The 15,179-nt window shown below is 44.6% G+C and overlaps 1 protein-coding gene across 1 annotated transcript in view; it reads left to right on the top strand.

Annotated features, from left to right (window-relative positions):
• Positions 1–15,179, top strand: part of ETV6 (ETS variant transcription factor 6) — a 243,749-nt gene that overhangs the window by 199,086 nt on the left and 29,484 nt on the right. Inside the window, exon 4 of the mRNA XM_007469341.1 lies at positions 10,462–10,596. Coding sequence (XP_007469403.1) covers positions 10,462–10,596 — 135 coding nt within the window. The remainder of the gene's footprint in view (positions 1–10,461; positions 10,597–15,179) is intronic.

Raw genomic sequence — 15,179 nt, 5'->3', positions numbered from 1 at the left:
CCAGTATGTGTGGAGGAGGAACTCAGAGAGGAGGCCACATGAGCTAGACACTGTTCATCGTTACTCATCACCACCCCCCTCACCTGTCTGCTTGCCTCTTCATGTCTCAAGTTCTGCTACTTTCTCCAGGAATGCTTGCTCTGGCTCCCATCCCTGCATCCCTGATTCCACCCCACCTTCCTTTCCTCCACCTCTCCCTACTTCGGTCTGGGTCCTCTTTTATCTCAGAGCATTAAATTCAGTAGCTGTGCCCTCCTGGTAGCTTCAACAAACACCTTCGCCCCCATGTGAACACACACGCACCACACACACATCACACATACGCCACACACACACACACGCCACACACATGTGGCACACACAACACACACACGTGACACACACACGCCACACACACACACACACACACACACACACACACACACACACACACACACACACACGTCACACACTGTATTACATGTGATTGTTTTCTAATCCGTATCCTCTCCCGGAGTAGAGAGTTCAGTTTGGACAGGGCTGTGTCCTGTTAAGCTGCCATGTCTCCAGCATCTAGTGCAGCATTCAGTCAGCACTCAATAAATATTGGTTAAATTATGACCCAAGCTGAGAGTGCCTTAAAGCCCAGGTTAAGGAGATTGGATGTTATTTTGCAGGTAATGGGAAACCGCTGAAAGGTTTTGATCAGGAGAATGATATGATTGGAGCTCTCCCTTTGGTACAGACATTTGCCATCAGTGCATAGGGTGGATTTATTGGGTCGCTAAAAGCAGGGAAGCTAGATACAGTGCTATTGCTACGGTCCTCATGCAAGATGCTGAAATCCAGAATAGGATCAGTGACACCAAAATAGTAATACTTCCGGCATTTTGGCCAAGCGATGCCAGGACATCCAGGAAGATGCGTCCTGTTCTGCAGAATCTGAGACAGGAGCCAGGCCAAGCTGGGAATAATCATTTTGAGTATCATCCCCATTACATCAAGCTGAGCATAAATTTACGCCGTAGGTAATTTAATTAAGGCATCAACCAGAAAGCCATGGACAGAATGTCAAGGTGATGCCTGCCAGTAGGGGCCATGAGAAAACTTATCACAAACCGGGGAGAATTGTCAGAGGGATTGGAAGACAGAACTAAGTAGGAGTTGAGAAGACCCTTCCCACCAAGTAGCCAGCCAGCAGCGTGATGAGGGCGTGATATATACCTGCTCACATTCTCCTTAGATAGAGACAAGGTATAAATAGAAAACCTTGTTTCTCTCTCAGGTGTAACATTTGGTGCTGCTTCTTCTGACATGGGCTTTGCTTTTGCCTTTGGTGTAGATGTCGTGAGGCCCAGGTTCTACACGTGGCTCTTCCGCAGATCACATCACCTCATTTGCCCTTATTTTCCTCATCCATAAAATGGGATTTTCAGCAAGGGGATCCTAAACTCCCTTCAACTCTGAACAGGTCAACCCAGCTTCAACCACTGAAAGTGTTAGGCTTCCAATAAACATTACAACTTCCCACCTACAGGCAGTAAATAAATATTCAAGAACTTGGTCTCCTTCGACCTGTGTACCTTGTAAAACCTAGACTTCACCCGGTTTTTTCCTGTCTTTCCTTGGATCTTTTTTGCTGCCTACGACAAAGCAGCAGCTTCTCACTAGTCATGGGGCTGCTAGAATGAAGCAAAAGCACCTGGTGGCCGGCCCATCACCGCGAATGGATGTTTATAGCTTCCTCCCAGCCACATTTCCTGCCTGGCCTCACCCAGACTTATGCTTTCTGTGTTTGGAAATAACATTCCTTGACACTGCTCGTTCCAAATGTAGAGAGGAGAGAACGGGAGCTCAATGAATTGTAGTTACTTGAACTATCGAGATACCTTAAGTCAAATATGGTAGCCTCTCTGAACTCCGCATTCTTTGACCAATTTAACAAACTACATTTACCGTGTCCACCTCCAGGACAAAGGTCCTCCCTTTTCAACCGCTAGAATAAAATAGGGAATGTACTAGAATGTACTTTAAAATATCATCTCCAAACAGAAGATGTCAAGGTTGAATATAAATGGGATCTATTTTTTGAAATAATCTCTCAATCAGAGGATACAACAGGATGACATATTTATGACATTCTCAAAGTTAAGGAAAAAAATGTAAAGGAATCTTAGCTTTATAAAATGTCACCCGGACAGGGTAATTTTACCTAGTCCTTGAGCGACTAGGTAGTTACCATATTATTAAATGGTCTGGGATGATTTAAATTCAAAGGAATTTCACTGAATTTTATGAATTCAATGAATGTCTTACAGTGAATAACTCTAATGTGTTTCTTGACCACCTTGAGACTGTGAAAACATATTAATAAGACGGAACAGACAAGTTAGCACGGATACTAACTTTTACTTAGAGTTATTCAGGTGGAACGTATTTATGTATCCATTATTTAAATGAACAAAAAGTTATTAATTTAATTCATGTTAGACTTTCTATCAATGCTAAAAAAAAAAAAAAAAAAGCGAAAAGCAAAACAAACATATTTTCAAAGTTCCTTCAAGCCAATTCAGCAAAAAGTGAATTGGGGTTTTACTAAGTAAATCAGTTTTTACCGTACTGTGGTGTGATGTTACAAACCTCTCCAACCCACCAGAACCTTTGTCTTTGGAAATATGCTTTGCTTGTGATCTTCAAATATAGTAAAATTTCTTTGAAATTTCTTTAAAGTGAAAATACCAGTCTTTATCTACATATAGTTCCTTGGAAACCGACTTGCCTATTAATCTCTATTAAGCAATGGTGGGTGGTTTGCTGAATTGAGTAGCTGAATCAACTGGCTATTTTAGACTCAAGTCACAGGGTCTGAGGGCGTGGGTCACAGAGGGGAGTGTTAGCCCTGAAGTGTGGGAGTTCCAGCAGACATGACCCTTGACTGAAGACACCCAGAGTGGCTTCTTTCTTCCCTTGCTGTGTCTTTGAGCAAAACAAGCGAAAAATATGTGTATTACCCATCGGAGAAATGCTTAGATAAGTCAATTACAGGAAAGTCACTGCATTTCTTAGAACTTAGGTTATCCTATCAGTAAAATGGTGGCGATAACTGATCTTTCTGCTGTACAGAGTCATATTTTAACATGTAAAACATACGACACGTCCTTTAATTAACAGTGCATTCTTATGTCACGGTATTTGTATTTTCTCACAAGCTTATTCTTTGCTTTATCTTACCTTATATTCTGTATCCAGGTAAAGGCAGTTGTCTTACTAGATGTCTTTTCTAAGTGACGTATTCTCCTCTTAAATGTAATATTCAAATTTTCCCACAACCTGCTCCCATTTTTTCCCTAAGATCTCTGTGTCCAAGACATAGATACCAACTGAATTTCACATGTTTTTTCCTAAGTAAAAGAGTAGGTTTATTTTTACGGTCACAGAAGGCACTCAGCATTAAATTAAAATGTTTGTAATTCAAGCAGCCTACAAAAATGGATTGAATGGAATGCTTGGAAACTAAGATAGAGCAGAGTTGGAAAGCCAAGCCATCCCATGATGGGAATGTTTGTTAGGCCACCAGTGGGATCCCCCAGGCCTGTGTCTGCGTTGGTGTTTTCACTGTGGAATTTATGATGAAACTGAAGGAGCCGAGGCCTCGGACTTCATTTTGAACCTATCACAGGCAGAGAGGACCGGCAGAGAGAGTTTTCTCTGACAAATCTGAAAAGTGTCCCTCCCATACTGTGCATGCTTTCATTTATTTATTTTTTAAAGAATTGGTCAGAAGGAAACTAAAATCTCTGAATAAAAACGGAAGAGAGAGAAAGAGAAAAGAGTACAGTCTGCAGATGTAAGAATGTGTTACTTTAGATAATCTTTGTAGGAGGAGGTGTACATAGTAAATCATCACCAGAAAAATGCAAAGTTTCAATAATGTGACGATTCTGCTTTAAACCTACTGAACCCAAGAAGTTAAACGATGTGAAACGCCTCGGGGAGAGGCTCTGGACGGTCTTGAAGATGACACTCTGCGCTGGTCCCAGTCTTCTGGAGAACAAGCAGTGTATAATAAGAACTTGAAAACTAATCAAACGCTTTCACTGATAACACCATTTTAGGAAAATATTTGAAGGAAACAATCCAACAGAGGGACAAAAAAGATGCCCTTAGCAATTCAATTTATAATGGTAAAAACTGGAAATGCCCAAGCCACCCCCGATAGGAGACTTGCTAAAAAAAAATGCGGAGAATATAAATATGGAGGAATACACTGTAACTTTACGGCCATTCATTGAGTCACTTATTATTTCTTCAGTAGATCATACAGGGCCTTGCAGATCATGTTCAGCACTTTACATGTTATTTTAAAGACAGGTAGAAGCCATTCAGGGTCTGAAGCAGAGACTGGCATAACAAAGTACAGAGGTGAGAAGCAGGATGTAGGGCCGTCGGCTTGGCTGGCAGGTAGGCGCAATGGCGGTGACTTAAACTAAGATGGACCAGCAGAGAAAAGGGGGTGATTCAAGCAGTATTTAGAAGACAGAGTCTATAAGTCTTGGTGACCGATTAGATGTTGTATAAGAGGGAGAGAGGTGTTAAGGATGAGTGCTGAGTTTCTGGCCCAATCAGCTGGGCGTTTACTGCACTAGGAAACACCACGTGGGTTGTAAAGGCGTTTATGTCGAACACATAAGATGCGCGGTGCCCGGGTGACATGCAAGAGGACGTATGTAGGAGGTAAGTGAAGGTTCTGGAGTTGAGGAGGTAGGTCTGGCTGGAGTAGATTTAGCATAGACAAGCTGATTGCAGCCATGGGAGGGGATGAGATTACCCAGGGAGAAAGACGATGAGAGATCTGGGAGCCTTAAAGGTTGGGGAAGGAGGGAGAGCAGAAAATCAGGAGACGGAGAATGTCTCCGTCTGAAGCCGAGGGGTGTTCTAAGGGCCGGGGTTGGGGGGGGCAGTGATTAGTGGTGATGATGTTGCTGAGAGGCAGCAAGTCCCCAAGTACCGTTGCCCTTTGGGATTGATGACAGGGAGGTGACCTCAGCAAGAGAGCGCTTTGGAGAGAGGGTTGGAGTGGAGACCAAAGGGCCCTGAGGAGTGGACGGAGAGGGGTGTGGTGATAACAGAGTTGGACAGCTCCCCAGGGAGTTTGGCTGCGATGGGAGGAGGGAAACAGGAACAGCACCCGGAGGGGAAGATGAGGACAGAGGTGTGTGTGTGTGTGTGTGTGTGTGTGTGTGTGTGTGTGTGTGTGTGTGTGTGTGAAGACAGGAAACACTTGAGGCTGCTTAAATGCTAAAGAAAAGAACCCTATAGAAAGAAGTTGAAGGTACATTGTGAACTAGAAGGGAAGAGAAAGAAACCATGAACTAGAAATATCTGTATGAAATGATGTCAAGTGGAAAAAAATTCCATTCTTATGAATGTTCCTTTATGAAACTTATACATGTCCTTTAAAGACAAAAATATTGAAGCAGAGCAAATAGTTTCCAGATTTTTTGGAGACACATCTGTTAATAATTATCATAATCACAAGGGGTACCATCTCCTGAGTGCACAGGAGGGCAGACGTGTGGCTGGCACTTGTTCACATTATCTCATTTAATCCTCTTAACAGCCCTGCGGAGTCTGGGCATTTTTCTCATTTGAGACAAAAGAATATTTAACTAAGCCTTGAACTAAGGCTCAAAGAGAAAAGTAGTTTGCCTCAGGGCACGCAGCTGTTGACTAGAGGAATCAGGATTCAAACCTGGGACTTCCTTGCTCCAGAGCCCAAGCTCTTTCTTCTGAAAGTAAAGAAACTTTGTTATAAAGCAGAAACTAACACACCATTGTAAAGCAATTATACCCCAATAAAGATGTTAAAAAAAAAAAAAAAAAGTAAAAAAACGTAGATATGTTTAACCCCCTAAACAGCATCTTTATGATCCTGGTCATCAGACACTAGTCTTTGCTAAGGCAACTTGCAGCAGTTTTATTCACTCTCGCTACTGTTCGTTTTGAACAAATTGCAAATAAAAGCATAGAATTCAGGATTCTCAAAGTAGTTGCCTGACTTTTAACATCAAGATCACTGATACAAAATTGTATGTGTGTTTAGTTTGTGGGTTTCTCTTCTGTGTGTGTGTGTGTGTGTGTGTGTGTGCGCGCGTGTGTGCGCGCACCTAGGAGTATATCTAGGGTTTTGGGGACCTGAAATTTATAATTTGAGAGCACATAGTTCTAGGTTTCCTTTCATGGGACTATACAAATAAAGGCCCCTGAAATTCACTAGCTTCGAGGCAAATCCACTTGTGCATGTACGTGTGGGTACATGAACCATGTGTGTATGCCTGAAGATATATGGAGAAACCAGCAAAAGCTGTTATCCCTTAAACAATAGCCTTGATTTCATTGCTTAGTACAATAGGAGCATCTTTTATGGTTAGTACGAGTTATTTCTTTTCTGGGAAGACAGAGAAGATTTATCAAGAGTTGAAAAAGCCAAGTGTTTTTTGAACAGTGCCTTTGAATTCTGGCCAGTGGTCATTAGCTTAGTTAGATATATAGTGCTATGGCTCGTGGTCTTTATACAGCAGGCAAATAAATATAACTTCTCTTTTTTTATTATTTATTTATTTCTGGCTGTGTTGGGTCTTCGTTTCTGTGCGAGGTCTTTCTCTAGTTGCGGCGAGCGGGGGCCACTCTTCATCGCGGTGCGCGGGCCTCTCACTATCGCGGCCTCTTGTTGCGGAGCACAGGCTCCGGACGCGCAGGCTCAGTAGTTGTGACTCACGGGCCTAGTTGCTCCGCGGCATGTGGGATCCTCCCAGACCAGGGCTCGAACCCGTGTCCCCTGCGCTGGCAGGCAGATTCTCAACCACTGCGCCACCAGGGAAGCCCCATAACTTCTTTTTAAATCTGTTCTTCATTCCGGAGATCTCTTTGTTAAGATCACATTTGGGATGTGATCTCCTGTGTATAAGAAGATTTTAAGAATGTAGCAAGAAAACTGAGTATCGGAGGAATCGGGGGCCAGTGGAGATGGAAGAGGATGGCGTGGGGGAGCGTCTTTATTTATTTAGGAAACTGTTGAGATGGGATGCACGTTCCGGAGACCAAAACTAAGAACCGAGGTACACGAGATGGCAGGGGAGGCCAGATTCCAATTCAACAGAAGAACTCTCTGTCGACTAGAGCTGTCCAGAAATGGTTTGCTTACGTTGTGGCCGGCTACCCATCACGGAAGTACTCAGCCAAAGAAGCTATTTCCTGGCAGGGGAAGAGAAGGCAGGGTACTTTTACTGATCACAAGTCTGAGTCCATCTAGGAAACCTATAGAATCCTCTCTAAGATTCCAAGCCATTACCAGGCACACAACTCTTCCTGCCAATCATACACACAGGGCACACACGGTGGGTTGGTTTTCCCCCCAGAGTAGCGATGCGTTTGTGCTAAGCCAGCCTCCTTCCCCAACTGAGTTCCTGGTTGCCGTGGACACATGTCTGTGGGTGGACTGGTCCAATTGTGGCCATACTCTGCAGTCTTAGAATTAAGTTTTTTCTTGGCCCAGGACCTTGGGCCCAGGCTCCCACCCATTAGCCAGCTATCACAGGTGCCACTTACGAGTGTTACCTTACTAGTTTTTGTGGTTGAGTTAAAGAACTGGCAGAGCTCTGCCTGACGGGCCCCTCTCCAGCTCTCTCCTCCACTCAGAGAGGAGCCTTCTCTGCTGGGCTCCCTTCGCCAGCTTTGGGTTGAGAGGCTGGGGAGAGGCAGTACAGAAGGCCTGGGAGAGTATGGGGCAGAGCACATATCAGCCCCGCGGCAGGCTTAGCCCAGTGGGGGGATGGCCTCACTTCACCTTGCCATTTCTGAAGGGGGAACATAACACTGACCGTGACCCAGACAGTCTTCCTTTGTTCTCCTGAGACCTCCTTCGGGGTCTACCGGTCTGTCCTAAACCACTTGAATGATATCCATAATAATAGCAGGAACAGCGGTGGTCACACAACAGCTGGTGCTTGCTGAGTTCTCACTGCCCGGTGCTGTGATGAGCTTATCACACTTACCTCATCAAGTCCTCACAGGCATCCTGGGAGGTAAATACTGCCAGTATCGCCATTTTCCGGATGAGGAACTGAGGCCTGGAGAAGGTAGAGGGCATCCACTTTGTTGCCTCGCTTTCTCTGTGCACGTAGAGAAATGGAAACAGAAAAGAAAGTGACCTGCCCACTCTCCAGCCACCATACCCAGAGCTCCTCCAGCCCCCCGAGTGACCTCCAAGGAGGGACCACGTGTGACGTGCACCAGGCCCTGCTTCACGACATCCTCTTCTGAGGGAGATGTTTGCATTTGGCAGAGAAGTTCAGGGACCTGCTCAAGGTCGCCTGATGCACAGGAGCTGGTCCTCCAGCCCTGGCTGCCGGGCCCTCCTCTCACACCAGCCCGCATCCAAACCAGCAGAGTCCAACACCCACACGCACACTGCATCTGTATTTCCTGGCCTCCCCTTCCAAAGTGGGTACACTAATAACTGACCATTTTTGTTAGTATCATCAGGGACCCATTTTTTTTCAGTGTTTTCGTTTTTCTCTTCAGCTACTACCGGTGTAAAGCATCGCTCAAACCCACAGGATAGAACCCAGCGTTGTAAGGCCATGTAAATTCGGAAAAGTTCAGGAAGACATTTACACTAAACCAAGACGCAAAATGTTGATTAGGGACTTATTTTTGTAAGCGATTAAAATATGAATCATTAAAATAGGACTGTATTTCAGGCTCTGTATCCTCATCTCATCAGAGACAGCATCACCATGACTACTGGATTTGAATTAGATGAGCTCCGAAGCCTTCCAAAGGCAGTCATGTGTCACGGGTCTACCTTACACAGAACGTTTTTAAGTTGGGTTCAGAACACCTCTGCGGTTCCTCGCCCGTTTCACTAAAAGGAAATACCCAAGTGACGTGGGGTCTTCAGTTCTTAGAAGTCTTTTGCTCTATTTGATCACAGTAGTAAACAGTGGCAGTAAGTTATATTAATAACGACCAAAATTCAAAGGTAGAGGAAGAAACAAAATCAAAGGAAAGACGCCAGGGCATCTCAGGAATCACTTAGGACGGGGCATCGTGGAACTTATATTTGGTACCAATAGAAAAGGCACAGAAGTTTGCAGAAACAAAGGAATTCATTTGGACTGTTTCTCAGATTCAGGCTGAGTTGAAGAGGAAAAAAAATAATTTAGCAATAGCCCAAAATACGCAGTAAATTGAGTTGTTAATTAAAGTATCTGTTAAAAGTGGCTAAAATTAGAGACAAAAGCCCACTGTTTGGTACAATTGTTGACTGCATATCTGTATGTGGAAGGGCGTGGGCAACAGTTAGAAAAGCCTGTGGTATTTTAAAGATTAATCACCCACCCCTAAGGGGTTTTGAGGCACCCACCTGCATTTTTTAACTTGGATCTAAGCCAGAGGGGAGGGACAAGACCAAGACAGCTTTTTTGGCTAATTAACAACTCAGTGGACACTTCAAATACCAAATAGGACAGAAGGCCCCCAGTTCAGGCCAGCCCCTACCATCCTCTGCGAGGTGCTGACATCTAAAGATGATTTTCTAGGGATTGTGGAACCTTGGAGCAGTGCCTGTGTGTATTTTTAGAGGGAAGCATCCCAGAACATAAGCCAGTTTCTTATAGGGTATCTTTAATAGTTAGCACCTCTGACCGGACTTGTGAATTTCTTTTTCACGTTTATTCTTTTCCTGCCTGGGATGGGGGGTAGATCAGAAAGGCATGTTTTTCTCTATTGGGAAGATTTCTATGAAGAAGCCATGAGTTGTCATTGAAACATTAAGACTTTTCATCCTTAATGACTTTGTAATTCTTCTTTGAATAATCTGAAATGCAAATACAGATGTGAAAAGGATGTTTTTTATAAAAATAGTAGCAATAAATTGGGACAATTTAAGTTTCTAATAAAGTCTGGTACATCCCTGTGACAGGCTGTTATAATGCAGCTACTAAAGCAGTTAAATAATGTGGAGGGAAAAAGAGAGATACTAAACTATGATAAGCCTGATTCTAATTCTATGACCATATAATACTGTAGATAGTATTAACAGGCTTGTGTCTCTTAGGGATAGGATTATAGGTGATTTTTGTTTCTTTCTGTCTTCTTGCATTTTTATACTTATTTTTGTATATGACTTTCATAATCAAAAAAATTCAAAAAAAAAAAAAAAAAAAACCTCTTACTACAGAAGGTTGAAGACAATGCAGATTATACCTTGACAATAACAATAGGAAAAAAAAAAAAAAAAAACCCTGCATGGCTCTGACCTGAGTTGCAGTGCCACATCCTGTCCCCTATAAGCTCCACGTGGATAGGTGGACACCACTGTGTCCTTAGGACAGTGCCAGGCACAAAGTCAAAGCTCAGCAAATAGTTGTTGAACAAAACACTCCCATTTCCCTATTTTTCTTTCCTTTTTCTATCCAGGTGATGTGCTCTATGAACTCCTTCAGCATATTCTGAAGCAGAGGAAACCTCGGATTCTTTTCTCACCGTTCTTCCACCCCGGAAACTCGATACACACGCAGCCGGAAGTCATCCTGCATCAGAACCACGAAGAAGGTACCTAGGAGGCTTCTCTCTCCTTGCTTGAGACATAGCCAAATCCCAGAGGTTCTACTGTTCCTTTGATACGTCGTTCTTATTCATGTGATTCATTTTTCATTCAACAAGCATTTGTGGGGTACTGATTTTGTTTGAGACCCTGGGGGAGATGCTGAGATGAATAAGATCTGGTTCTCTGCAACTCACAATCTAGGAGAGGAAATGGGATAGATACACATGTAAGTGTCAAAGAATAATTATGACAGGTGCTATAAAGACACAGTGGAATGGGAGGTTACAGCCAGTACAGGCAGCAGGCTCAGCTTCATAAAGGAGGTGAGTCTGTAGGATTCTGTGAAGGTCTGATACGCAGGAATGAAGTGGAGAACGTCCCTGGAGGACCCAGGATGGAGGGAGTCCTTGGAATAGAGAGCAACCCATGACTTGGGTTATAGAACTTACCTTTCTTTGCCCCCTACCTTTGATTATGAAAAATTTCAAACAGACCCCAAATAGAATAAACTAACTAAAGCCCTGTGATCCATCCCCTCCCCCTACCTCAACAGTGATCAACAGGGACTTCCCCGGCGGTCCAGTGGTTAAGACTCCACCTTCCAATGCAGGGGGCGCGGGTTCGAGCCCTGGTCGCGGAACTAAGGTCCCACATGCCATGGGGTGCAACCAAAAATTCAAAAACAAACAAACAAACAAACAATGATCAACATTTTGCTGTTGCAGAACTAGTCTAAGGAGGTAAGATTAGAAACAGGACGTGGAGGACTTTGATTTCCGGGCTGTGGAGGGAAACAGTGGGGAGTGAGGGTAACAGAGGGTAACCTAAGCTGAAGGAAGAAAAGAAACCCAAACCCTGTGAACTCTGCGGGGGACCAAGGAGGTCTAGTATTCGTGCACCGGAGGCAGCGTCTTGCAGCGTGCTCACTGTGAGTGCTTAGTTCAGGTGTGCCATGCACTGCTCTGCTCTGGTGACTTACAGTGGTCCTAATCAAAAAGCGTTGGTAGAAAACACAACAGAAGACCAGAATCGAATTGCGGCCCCGGGCAGAGTTCCACAGCAGGTGCTTGGGTACAGAAATGGGGTATAAGAAGCTTGCTTTGCTCCTGTTTTCTTGAACAGCGATGCACCGTGCCTCTTGGGGAGCATTTCGTCCACATCCTTCTGCCCAGATTGGGGACACACAACGTAATTCTTTTAAACTCGTCCTTCAGACCAGATTATGAGGGGCCTACACCCCCTGGGGTTTTTTCAGGGGCATTTCCTTCAGCTGATTGAACATGCCCCAGAGCAGGACTGTTTTTGTTTTGTTGTTGGCAGATTTAAAAATGAGACGTTCCGTGTTTCCCTAATTAACACGTCACAGAACAGAGCCTGGCTTCAGGCACCCGACCGACCGGCATCTGCTCCCTGTGCCCAGCTTCTCACAGCAGGTCCCCTTGCCTCCGTGATGGAGAGTAAGCAAGCGCTTCTTGCGGTCTCCCCACCTGTGCCTCTCATCCCGTCTTCCTCCAGCTCTACCTCTGCTGAATTTAGCAGCTGCCCCCCACCCCAGTTGGGTTTCTCCATTCTTTTACCCTTCCTGCCCTGTGCGTTTCCTGTTTGCGTGATAGCCAACAGCTACTCCAGAGAAGAGGCGGTGGGTTTACTGAGGCTTTAGGATTAGGGCAGGAATTAGATTGCCTAGCCTGCCTCTTCACACACAAAAGGTGTGTGATGGGCTGTTTTGTTTTGTTTCGTTTTTCACTCTCTCTCTTTTGCTCATTATTTAAAAAAAAAAAAAAAAAAAAAAAATCCCATTTGGAACTGCTGTTTCCCGGTTTATCCTCAGCTGTGATGGGAGGTCGATGGTCTCATCTCATGGCAGCTCCTTCCTTCTCTCTGCTTGGCCTGATCTGACCCGCAAGTAGGTGTGTTTGCTGTTGTCCTCGTGGGCAGGAGTGACTCAGCAGAAAACGCTGGCCACTCTCAGGGACCCCTCCCACCGAGGAAATGCGCGTGCACCACCACCGACACCCTAAAGAGCTGCGCTCTCAAGTGCTACGTTGTGGGCCGTGGTGAGCTCAGTAGGTAAAAGGATGGAGCTAATGAGGCCAAGGTCAAGGGCTGCATCACCCTGTAGATCAGGTAGCTCTGCTTCAGACCTGCCCTTAAAAGTAGCGCGTTCTCAGGGACGGTTCCTTCAAGCTGTCAGCCAGAAAACACCATCCTGGTATGCGCCCTTGGTCCTCTGCCTGCTCTCGCATGAGAGCGCACAGAAGGGAGCATGGGTCTTTGTCAGGTGGGATCACGTGAGAAGAGCTGTGCTGGGCACGGAGGTGATACGAAGAGGCTGCTGGCCCCCAGACCTCCAGATATATGGGTGCCTTTGGTGACAAAAGGACTAACTAGAGAGGTAGAAAGAATGTATTTACAGCTTAACATGAATTATCTCTAGGATCAATACAGTTATATCGTGAATGGTAACACATTAATATGGGCATTTGCTAATATACAGAGAGATCTGGCCCTGGGGTGGGGGGGAAGTTTGCTAAGTGAAATTATAAACATCCAGTATTACATCCCCAGTGATTTATGCTACCTAATTGGGGATACAGTACAATGTAAGAGTGTGTCGCTCTTGACCCGGCCCAGAGCTCAGCATAGAAGGAGAATGGGCCATTCCAGAGAGGGCCCACTCAACCCCTCAGCAGGCTGGCACAGGGAGGCGTGCAGAGTGACGTACAAACACAAAGCTTCATTCAACGCCCCATGACTTCACCTCATCACTGCCACTGACGTGACCAATTCAGACATTCATAATTTCACAATGGGAATTTATATCACAGGACAAACATATCTTGTGTAATCCAGCAACAGTTGCCTGCAAATATCCCCTATGAGTACATTACATTGAAACCTCACCTTCCGTACTGGCAGCCACGTGGCAGTGCCAGAAGCTTGGAGGTCATTGTTAGCTCAGAGGCTCCCTTCCAGGCTCTGATGGGAGAGAAGGGTGATCATACTAATTCAAACCCTTTATTTTGTACACATTCATTGTCTCTAAAAGCGTGTCATGCCTTGGATGAAGAAGCAGGGCTCAGATTACCACCTAAGTCTAGGAGAAGCAGCATTTCTACTCTTCCCTCAGTTATGGCACGGGAAGGCAATATTATATAATTACGATAACCTTGGAACTTTTCATCCATACCCAGACACTTATGCTAGTGAAATGGGACCTCTAGTAAGTGAGCTAGGACATAGGCATCAAACCAGGACCATCCCTGACAAACTGGGACACATGGTCAGCTTAGATTAAATGTCTTCAAGAGTGGGATCTGGACATCAGGAGACCAGGTTCTAATCCCCTCTTCTGCCAGGACCGTCCTAAGGACTCAGTTTCTCATTTCTCTGGCCCTTAGTCACCCCAGTTATAAGACAGGAAATACCACCAAATGGTTTCAGATCCTAGAGCCCTTAAATCCTAAGGACTGAGTGAGTCTCCCTGGGCGATATGAAGATGAATAAAACACATTCTCTACTTTCAGGGTCGTAGGCAACTAAAATCCACAAAAGTACGGCAGTGTCCTGTCTGGTGATGCTGAGAAAAGTTGAACATCTATTCTCGTTTATCTCACCTTATCAAGAACTGCTGATAACATTACCCCTCTTAGTAGTCAAACCAAGAGTAGCATCATTCACTTGTTTCACAGTGAAAATCTCATTTGTAATAGATTCCTTTTCTTTGATCATTGATTACCCATTTTATCTGCATGTTATGAATCAGGTGTAACGTAGATATAGCTACTTCTCTCACCAAAACCAGGAGGCAAAACATCTTTAGAAATTTCAGACCAGTAGATGGTTATAAAATAAATTTATTTTGTCACACGCAGTTGTGATATCAACTTCTTTTGATACTTTGGGTTCCGAAGTCGGCGACTTTTGGCTCCCGTGGAATATTTAAGAAGAAGAGCTTGGTGCCAAAGCATATATCCGATTGCCCCTGGTCCTTTGGTGTTAGAACTACTTGAATGAGTGATACCCTAAAAGTTCATTGAGCAATTAAAATATGCTTCTAGTCTAAGCTGGTCTCCAAATGGGGTCAGCTTTGCAGAGTCACCCCTGTTGGACTGGACATGCACAAGTGTCCAGGGAGGTGGAACAGGACCTGTGTTTCTCAAATGTCCTCATCCCATGATCCCTTTGGGGGACCCGCCTATCATTTCGACCCTTCAGTCCACCCTCTCTTACGCCCCCATCTAAGAGACTAGGAGGTGATTTTTTTTTTTTTGGCTGTCATTCTCAGTTCTTCTTACAACTAGCCCATGGTCATAGCCCAGATAGTAGAGGGAAATCATTTCTTCATGGAGGGTGGGGAGGGTGGCTGTATTCTGGGATGGCCCACAGAAATTTTATTTATATGATTGCTTTACTGGGGGAAATATTTCCTCTTCTCCCTCCCCCTGCCCCCCAAATCCAACTGCCAGAGACTACTTTGGAGGAAGGAAATCTTATACAAATTTTTTTTTTTTTTTTTTTTTCGGTACGCGGGGCTCTCTTTTTTTTTTTTTTTTTTTTTTTTTTTTTCCTCTCCTTCTTTTTTCTT

Source organism: Lipotes vexillifer, unplaced genomic scaffold (assembly GCF_000442215.2).
Source record: "Lipotes vexillifer unplaced genomic scaffold, Lipotes_vexillifer_v1.1 scaffold395, whole genome shotgun sequence".
Classification (NCBI taxonomy): domain Eukaryota; kingdom Metazoa; phylum Chordata; class Mammalia; order Artiodactyla; family Lipotidae; genus Lipotes; species Lipotes vexillifer.
This window is presented reverse-complemented; position numbering and strand designations above follow the sequence as displayed.